Below are 10463 nucleotides of genomic sequence, written 5' to 3'. Positions count from 1 at the left end.
TCTAGTTTACTCACTGATCATTTACACACACACACACACAAACACACCCCTACACACACACACACACACCCACACACACACACACACACACACACACACACACACACACACACACACACGTGGGGATAGTCTATGCTGGTAGGAGTTGGCCTACACCATTACGTCCGAGCTCAGCCATTTCCACAATCAAGAAAACTGAGCTGTTATTTTGGAAATAAGATTCATATCATCTAATATGTTGGCTATACATTCTGAGAGACGTTCACACTTTACGTAGCCTGTGTTTTAGAACAGTCATCTGGTTTCTGCAACAGCCAACAAAAACTCGCACATTATATATGATACACTAACAGGCTTTGTATAAAAAGTAATAGGCCCACTCAGTTAAACCACGCATGGTACTTGAATTACTAAAACCTCCAGGTGGACATGCGTGTAATTGGCAGTGATGAACATAACGTGCGCGTGTGTTTCTCTACTTTATTTTGGCCTGTAGCTGAAATATGAAATATCAAACATAGCACCCACATGTCTGAAATATCAAGGATGTGTCTGACTCGAGGGTATTTATTTGCAACATTACAGCAAATTCCAAGTTGTTTAATTGAGGACACACAATAGCCACCCCCTGTTGTTTCTTAATTTTGCCAGTAGAGACCGCTAGAGCACTACAGATGTCAACAGCTGTTAATGCTATTAACTGCACTCAAAACAGACCGCCTAACAAGAAGGACAAGTTGACTATACTTGTGCCATCTTCTAGTGCGGGGCAGATCGGGTTTCCTGGAGGGCTGATTTGTTTATTTATTTCTTTATTTATTCATTTATTTATTTGTTTGTTTATTTATTTATTTTGGGGGTGGGGGGTGGGGGGCTTAACTCAATTTGCAAGGTTGTACACCTTCACAAATAATAGTTGTTTGATTTATCTGGAGAAGTCTCAGAGATTCAACCCAGCTCACCCCCCTCTCTCAGTGTCACCGCGATATTGAAATGGGAAGTGATTAAAAAATAATAAACCCTTTTTAGCAATTCGTCTTACACAAAAACGATTAAGGCGATGGCACAGTGTGGCATGAAATTCACCGTTACAAATAAACTGGTGGTTTAACAAATGAAGGCATCTCCTCGGGGCAGGGGCGCGCTGCTATAATCTCGTCGTGACATGTTTAATCATTAGAGGAAAGGAGACGAATAAAGACTTTTGCCCGGGAGGGAAAGGTGCCTGGATTTCTGTAAAAACCAACGGGCTCCAAAATGATTTGCACCCCCAAGCCAAGTCTCCCCGGGCCGTGGCTTAGCCCCCCATAAATAAACCGGACCCGGCTTTACCTGCATATTATATATAGCCTTTTAATCATAGAGGGAGGAAATCGGTCTTGTCACTCTGTACATTTATCATGGGCGCCCCGAGGCAGACGGGGTTACCTTTATCAAAGACCAACTCCCTGCCTGAGGCGCCCAAACACGCTGAAATTCAGCGATTAAAAGAAGGGAATGATCAACATTATTATGGATTCTCCTGCGGCATTCTTATTTGTGCATTCAATCGAAAGATTTATTTAATCAAGAATATAAAAAGGCCTTTCTTCACTTATTTGGGAACAATCGCGATCATGAATTTTTGGGGAGGATGGAGGGAATTATAAATTCGTCAGTGGGGCCCATTTTTGGGTTAATCTGAAAATTAATTGTTTTTGGATGAGCCCATTCTGCCGTAGCTTTGATTGAAAAGCTGTGATCAGAAAATTTAAACCAGCTTTAATAATAGGCTAGGCCACTCAGCTCTGTTGCTTATAATATTATAGCCTATAGTGGAAGTTGTGGCGAAACTGGCGCAAGTAGTATAATTATATTAGCAGTAAGCTAATCACCTACAAGTGCAAGGCTTGTGTAATGCTACACTGTGCAATTTTAGACACAAAAATCAAACCAAATGAACATCCCAATGTGAAATGTTCTGGCAATTTATTGTTTTAGTGTGGCATCTGCAGCTTTAGTGACAATTGGACTCAAAGAAGCGGCAAATGGAAAACACAAGCTCCGCGTCCTGCATTGTCTTTTGAATCCTGATGCATCTGTAGCATTGAGGCCCTTCTTTAGTACATCTTCTCTCTATTATAACACCCCCCACACTCACACACACACACACACACACACACACACACCTACACACACACACACACACACACACACACCTACTCACACACACACACACACACACACACACACACACACACACACACACACACACACACACACGCTGGTGCTCACTCTGAGGATGCGAGGATGATACCCACGGAAAGGGAAAAGGAGTCGTGTCCTCCCTCTACAGCCCAACCAAACACCTTTTGCTTTATAAAGTGTAACAACGCTCCAACTTCCTGAGTCAGTTAAACACAGGACAGCGCATTTCTAAGGTTTGATAATGATTAGGTGTGTAAGGAGTATTGTGCCTTTATAACAACAGCGACAACAACAACAATGATGATAAAGATGACGATAATAATAATAGAAAAAAAACTACTACTGCTTCTATTACTATACTAATAATAATAATACTAATAGGTCTAATAACAATAATAATAATAACAATGATAATAATTTGTATTCTCATTCTGTCAAAATTGTATGTAGCCCACTATCTCTCTTATCATGTTTTTTTAAAGAAATTAATCTTTCTTAATTTTACATGTAATCCAACTACAGAACACCCTCAGTAATTTGTTGGACTGTGGATATTTTCCAGTGTGGGTCCCGTTAAGTGCTCCTGCTTTTTGCGGAGAAAAAAGATATGTAGTCTATACTGTCCACTGTCAGAGTGAAAAGGCAAGCGGCCTGTTTGAACTACCTGTGAAAGTAAACAGGTAAACACAGAGCGATAGCTCTCCAAGTGAAGTACGTCCACTTAGCCTGTGCACATTTACCTCTTCTTGCCGAAACCCTCGGTTCAATTGATCAAATAGTACATCCCCAACAACTGGCCCCAGTCTACAGCCCGGTGCGCTCCCATGCACCGTCACCAAACCTACTGCGACTCCCTCCTTCTCTGTCGCTTCTGTGCCACAAATAGCAAAGCAAAGCGGAGTGACACGGATGGTAAGCCTGCGTGGTCTAACATACCCCTGATTTGGCTCCAAAAAAGACCGGCATGCAGTTTCTGAGGCGCTAAATGAGTCATGGTGCAATAATGTCCTGCATGGGCCAAGTGATTTTCCTGATGAGATGCGCACATAGGCTACAACATGGGCCATTCCTCCGTGGTGCGTAAAGCTCTGTGGGTGTCTGCTGCGGGCTGGATGTCCCCTCACACGTCGGATTTAGCTGTGCAGCATTACTTGGTGGATCAGGTCAGTAACCTCTCTCCCTTATAGAGGCTCTACCGCAGCTCCAGTTTGCCCACAGAGCCCGTTCAGCTCAATGGAGCCATTGTGGGATGCTGAGACTTGTGATTAATTCTGCCGGTGTCTGCTGAAATATTTACCTTAGGCCTATAGGTCAGGTGGCTGCTTTTCCATATAGACCCTAAAGCGTTGTAAACTATTTCCCACAGATAACGTGGAGATTACGTAACGATATTTGCAATAATAATAACAATAATAGCCTAATAATAATAATAATAGCTTAATAATAATAATAATATTGACAATACATTAACTGCAGAATTAAATAGGTATTCTATTTTGTACCAAGCTTGGATAAAAATAAAACTACAAAGTTTATCAGTGGAACGACAAGAAACTAAAACGAAGGAGCAGAGAGCATCTATATGACACTTTCTTATAGTGCGTCTTGGAAAAAGAGACAGAGTGTTGCCTGTGTGTGTGTGTGTGTGTGTGTGTGTGTGTGTGTGTGTGTGTGTGTGTGTGTGTGTATGTGTGTGTGTGTGTGCGTGCGTGCGTGCGTGCGTGCGCTGAGAGATGAAGGACTTTCCTTAATATTGTGGAAGGATCCAGGAATTGAATGAAGAGATAGTCCATTGAAAGCAGTTGAATGCCATGACAACTAGGAACAACCTCAGATTTATTCCAAACAGTTAGAAAGCATTGTGCACGGGGCGTCAATCATCTATTATTTCGCCCCTGAAATAAATGCAAAAACTGCGGCCGGACAAAAGCTTCCAACAGGAGCCGGACATTTGTCTACATTTCCCCCATTGTCTGCAGCTTAGCAATCGGTTTGTATTTGTGTTTGCCCGGGTCCGACCACCCAGGATGCGCAGAGGACTTGCTAAAAAAAAAAAAAAAACGTGAAACATTGTCACCCACATCACATACTGGATAGGAGGCAGAGGGAGGAGAACGAAAGAAAAGTCTTGAAGGGGAGGAAAATAAAGTAACCAACAATGATACTCGGCTTTCCACAGAAAAAAGCAAGATGGAGCACTTTAAAGGGCGCTCTACACAGCCGGAAAACAAATATTAGGGTGCGCTGCCATGATGAAAGAGGCTCCACACTGAGGAGATTTTTATGCGTTATTGCAGGAAAAATAAAAATAAAATTCATAATAACCCCGATACATGCTAAATTATAGGGAAATATGTATATGTCCACCAGCAAAAGGTGAATAAGGCCTATTATTATTATTCTGTATAGATCCTTTATTACATGTATCGATTATTATTATTATTAGGCTATTATTATTATTATTATTGTTTTTGTTAATATTATTATTAATATTATTATTATTATATTAGATTGTTATTGTTTTTTTTATTATTGTTATTGTTGTTTTAGCCTATAGTCCTCCTCATCATACATTAGGATAGGCCTTCTGTCTTAAATACTTGCTTAGCGTTTTCAAACAAACAGAATACTGCTTCAGTTTCAACAGAGCTCCTTGTCCTTAAGCCCTGGCAAAAATATTGACACAAAAGGTTTACATAAATTACCCGGAATATTTGAACAATAGCTGCTCTTTCTCGTGGATCCCATCGAAAAAGAAGAACCACGATAACTTTGTGCTCCAACCCACAAAAAAAATGCAGTTTCATTTTTTATATAGATATAGGCTACAGGAGGGAAGTATAACGCAAAAGCTTTAGCGGGAGCAATTTGCTAAAACGGGCTTTTTAAGTATTGTGAGTATAAAGCTACTTGGAGGTCCTTTGTATGTAAATAGGGTGTAAAAAAGGCCCTCCCCGTCTTTGTAATTAATTGACACGTTATACCACTCATCATGCTCTGAAGCACCAATGGTAGAGGCTCGGATCTCCCCAAAACCCACAATTTCACATCTGCAAACACTGTCTTCATCCACTTGACTCCTAAGACCCGCCCACACGTGGCCAACCTTTTGCGTTTTTTAATGCTTTTTCACTGCAGGTTCATGTGTTGAGACCAACCTTATATGGACTGATCGGACAAGGTAATGGCTTATTTCCCTCTAGCACCCAGCAGTAGCACAGTATCCATGAGCCACATATAGCACTTCAGCCACTTTGGCATCCTTCCTGGACTTACAGAGACTGAATCCACTGCTACTTGGTTAGGCAATGGTTATCCACAGTGGCTCATGATCTGCTTTGACTGTACTTCAGCGTAGAGCGACACTGAGTGATCCTATTTTCCCCTGAAACATCGCCTCTGCTTTTTTTTTTCTGTCCCAAAACAGCGGATTGCCCGAAAAGCTGGTGCAGCAACTTTTCCCTGCATACATTCCCCCCACCAGAATATGTCGTTGACCAACACAAAGACGGGCTTTTCTGTAAAGGACATTTTGGACCTGCCTGACACGAATGATGAAGAAGGATCTATCACCGGAGCGGAGGAAGACACGGAGGGATCTGAGACCACGTCCACGACAAAAACCACTGGAGTTTTGGTGCAAAGTCCGCTAGAAAACGTTCAAAATCTGCCTTTAAAGAACCCCTTTTATGACAGTAGTGACAATCCTTACACACGATGGCTTGCTACTACGGACAGTATTCAATATTCATGTAAGTACTGCCTAAGAATCCTATACAGTCTTGTTGATAGTGACTTCTTTGACATTTTCAGCCTATGCGGTTACATTAAGCCATAATTGATGGCATGCAGCTCTGCCTATTCCCCATTAACGCTGCCCTTGGATGGCGTGCAGCATTCATCTTTATGCACCGTGCACCGCTGCGCTCGTCTTGAGGCGTTAAAGCTCAACAATTGCATGCAGTGTTTCGGCTCACCACACTTTTTTTTTATTGTTATCATAAGAATTTGATCGATAAAGCATCGTGGAAAACGCGGGGCTGTAAGTTATTCAGACTATATCCCGGGTGTGAAATATAAGACTGCATTCTGTGAGGATTTACAGGCAGACAATGCACGTTTTGATGCTTCACTGACTCGCCCTCCTTGTGGAGATTTGGGGCTAATGAATCATGTTTGCTGCTTTCCAACATCTCAACTACACCAAAGAGTTAAAATGAGCCAAAAAGGCCTGCATTTTTATTATTATTATTATCCATCCACACACACGCCGTATACAATTTTTGACCCTTTTAAGAAAAGCTCTTTGTAACTCTGTTTTGATGGGTGCTTGATAAATAAAAAGGTTATTCTTGTTGTTATTATGCAGCAATACAATTCATTCCCAATGCATGAAAACTTTTCCATGATGCCTCCAGGGCGTGTGCTCATGATAAACGCGCACATGCCTGAACTTTATAAGATATCAACATTTTGACAGTGTGTTTTTTCCCCTCCCTCCCTTCTGCCGCAGTGCACGGTCTATCCGCCAGCTCTCAGGACTCGGTCAAGTCCCCGGAGCCGTCCGCGGACGACGAATCGCCGGACAACGACAAGGAAACTTCCAGCAGCGGCGGCAGCGACTCCGGCAAGAAGCGGAAAAGGAGGGTGTTGTTTTCCAAGGCTCAGACCTACGAGCTGGAGCGCCGGTTCCGGCAGCAGAGGTACCTGTCCGCCCCGGAGAGGGAGCACCTGGCCAGCCTGATCCGCCTCACCCCGACCCAGGTCAAGATCTGGTTCCAGAACCACCGGTATAAGATGAAGAGAGCCCGGGCCGAGAAAGGTATGGAAGTGACCCATCTCCCTTCTCCCAGGCGGGTGGCCGTGCCCGTCTTAGTCAGGGATGGAAAGCCTTGTCACACTCTTAAAGCTCAGGACTTGGCGGCCACTTTTCAGGCCGGGATCCCCTTCTCGGCTTATAGTGCCCAGTCACTCCAACACATGCAGTATAACGCTCAGTACGCCGCAGCCACGCCACAGTTCCCCACAGCACATCACTTGGTGCAAACGCAACAGTGGACTTGGTGAGAGAAATTATAGAGACTTGGCTTGGGAGCACGGATAGGGAGTTTCACCACAAAGTAAAAAAAGAAAAAAAAGAAAAAACAAACAAACAAAAGACTTTTCATTTTTGCAGCTTGACCCATATATATACTACCATTTTTATTCGGGGCTCATGTGTGCGCCGTGTTTACATGTTTTCGTTAAGAGAACTGGGTCCAAACCTCTCCCTTATAGATTTTATTAAGAATGTCAATGCTCTTCTTGTGAAAATTTTTTGTAAAGTATGTTGTGTGTTGGTTGTAGAGATGTTTTCCTTTTTTTGTCCCTTCGTGTTATTATCAGCACGTACGAACCACTTTATAATTATAGAAAATTTTAATTTCTTGCTTCTTTTATGGACCGAAAAAATATTTATGGCCATGAATAAACATTGGCAACTTTTCAGCTTTTTTCATTTGTTTTTATTTCCTTGTAAATATTTTGTGGCAAATGTTTGCAGCCTAGAGAACTTTCGGGAGCGTTTAGCTGGAGATATACATATTTCCAATTTAAAATGAAGGAGTCATTTTTGGCGAGAGCATTATGACTGCCGTGTCAGATCCATATGACTATGTGAATAACAGTGAAGCGGCGCGATGATGGGTAAATATCCCAAATTTTTATAAGGATTTTAATAAAATGATGTGTTTCAGAAACGAGGTTTTGGTTTACGTGTCCTATTGGATTTGATTAGCTTTGAATAGACATCGCAAAACATTGTAATGAATGGCGAGGTGCAAAACACTATAGTGGCACAGAATGGAGGTTGGCTAAGGGAATAAATCTCTGGCGCACTTCAGTCCTTTCTTTTCAGCCAAATTTAATCCGCAGGATATTTTTCTGAATCCGAACACCTCACTAATAAAGAGGCTAAAGTCACTTGTGAAATGGGACTAAAATCCACTCACTTAATATAAGAGGGCTTCTTCAGCTAAGAAGCTTTTGAGTCAAAAGCTCTCCTTTTTTCTCAGCGTCCCCAGCCCCTCTCGGCCATGGGTGTAAAGTGGAAGGCTATCTATTCTGGGGGGAAAAAAACATTTAATGCAATAAATGTTTTGTTATCTTGTTAAGAGCTACATTGCAAATAGAGCAGGAATAATCAATAACTCAGAAGCCACTTTCTTTGTTTGACCACGGCCAACGGTTATGTAAAATGCGCACGGCTTAGAGGCTTTTTAATCGCCTACTAAAGTTATTGTGTCTTTTATATTAATGTATAAAGTGTTAAGAATCATAGCCCACTGTATGAAAAAATAATTTGCCCTATTAGCCACGATGTTCTTTGAGCAGAAACCAAAACAAGGACAAATGGCTCCCCAGTGATTCACAGAGCGCACTGCGGATTATCAGACTCTATTCAATATCTTGGGTAAATATGATAACCTAGTCCAAAAAATCTATGCATTTTGTTTGTCCCGGCACCCAAATCTCACGACAGATGTTAGAGTCGCCCCTATCATCACTGAACAAACAGCTAAATTGAGCAGATTTGCTAATTATTTACAGAATTGAGTCTCAAGGGGCTTCTGCTTTTGTGGGCTACACAGACTCAATTTGTCCTGACAGAAAGGTTTTGTGTTTGACCACTGGTTGAGCTTGTAGCTCCAATAAATTGGCTATTTCCTCATATTTTTCGTTTTTTGTTTCTTCGTCATAATACAGAGGAAATAATATTGCTTTTTTTTTACCCAGATTATAAACAACGCTGCGTAAAGCGTCCGGATAGCAGGCTTTTGTCTTTATTCCCCAAAAAATATCCATTTAGGCTAGTAGATCCACAATCAATGTCAAGAATTGATGATGAGGAAAAAATAGTGAAATGAGACGCAGTGCGTGTTATGAGAATTGTGAACTGAATTGTAAAAGGCCGGCGATAAAGAATGGGCTCTAATTGGATTTTTGTTAACATTGGGCCAATATTGTGGTGGCTCCCAAACCAAAACATAACAAATTGAAGCAGTAGAGCTATTCTTAACAAAAGACAATAACAACATCTCACACCTCATAACAGTCAATAAAACGTGTTGATTTCTGCGTGGCCCGAGGCCCTTTGCCCTCAGATTTACCACTCTGACGGGGCAGTTCGGGGCACTCTATCATTGCATAATACAGTACAGCACACAACACACACACAAAAGCCCGGGCCTGGTCCTCCTGGATGTTAGAGGCGTGCATATTAACGAGCAGCGAGAGTGGGAATGCAGACAGTGTAGATAGAGAGACTGACAGAGTTTCTTGGTGCTGTTCAGAGTCAGGGAGATGTATCCTTGGGCTTTTTGTCCTGCCTGTCACTTGGTGCCATTGTGATCTTTGCTGCACACGTTGTATCCCATATGGGCAGCTGGGCTCGGACAAGGAGAAAAGGATCTCTTACAAACCCCAAATTGTATCCAGCTTTCAAATAAAGCATTGTTGTCTCTCAAAGAAAAACGAATTAAAAATTCGTGCTATATCTATTCTGGTAAAAAAAAGAAGCCCCATTCACAGATAACAGGGAGTCCTTCTTCCTTGATAGAGCTATGCCAACAACAGCCTTCTCATTTCTCTTTCCCCTCTATCCCCTCCGTTCTCCAAAGTGAAAGACTGATTATTGTCTGTCCCAAAAAGTGGATCGTCACTGCGCAAAAAACTATTTTTAATTCCAGACAGTGTTCTTCCTTGTTTGCTTTGAGTCCGAGTGGTATGCGTAGGCCTATTTCGAAAATAGCCACATGGAAAAATCTTGGACACGATTTTCCTCCGTCAGATCCCATTTTAGGGAATTCCGTATGAGGCACAACACTGATCTACATATACGCATCTCCCATTTTGCAGCAATGAAATATTTTGCCCTAGACTTGACAGAAACTTTTTTTATGGATTTGTCACCAGCATAGATGTCAAGGCGATTTTTTATGCTGATAGCAATGGCAGAAATATGCAAATAGCACGATTGATTAATCAAAGAGGTAAATGTGGAAGCCTTCATTTGCATTCTAATTTTTATTGTGAATCCACTGAAATGGAAGTCTGCTCATGCTGTAGGATGCAGATGTTTTTCCATGGGAACCAAAGCTGGTGATGCTGGCAGGTGTTTAGTGGACTAGTGCGCGCAGGCCTACTCCCATTGAAAATACAAGAAAAAATTACAGAATGAACTGATAAACATGACTCTTTTTTTTGCATTTTTCTCAGAAAGGCTATCATATCACATG

General features: G+C 41.8%; 1 protein-coding gene across 2 annotated transcripts; it reads left to right on the top strand.

The window, feature by feature from the left end:
- Window positions 1-5674: 5674 nt before the first annotated feature.
- On the top strand, window positions 5675-7254 carry nkx2.2a (NK2 homeobox 2a). Of its 2 annotated transcripts, none has more exons than XM_071900311.1 (2): window positions 5675-5939; window positions 6701-7254. In XM_071900311.1, the coding sequence occupies exons 1-2, from the start codon at window positions 5675-5677 to the stop codon at window positions 7252-7254; spliced, it is 819 nt and encodes a 272-aa protein (XP_071756412.1). The 2 variants fall into 2 exon arrangements, with proteins under 2 accessions (XP_071756412.1, XP_071756403.1); XM_071900302.1 differs by having other exon boundaries at window positions 6668-7254.
- Window positions 7255-10463: the final 3209 nt, after the last annotated feature.

Source organism: Centroberyx gerrardi, chromosome 17 (genome assembly GCF_048128805.1).
Source record: "Centroberyx gerrardi isolate f3 chromosome 17, fCenGer3.hap1.cur.20231027, whole genome shotgun sequence".
NCBI lineage: Eukaryota > Metazoa > Chordata > Actinopteri > Beryciformes > Berycidae > Centroberyx > Centroberyx gerrardi.
Note: the sequence above shows the minus strand (reverse complement) of the source record. Positions and strands in the feature narration are given on the sequence as shown.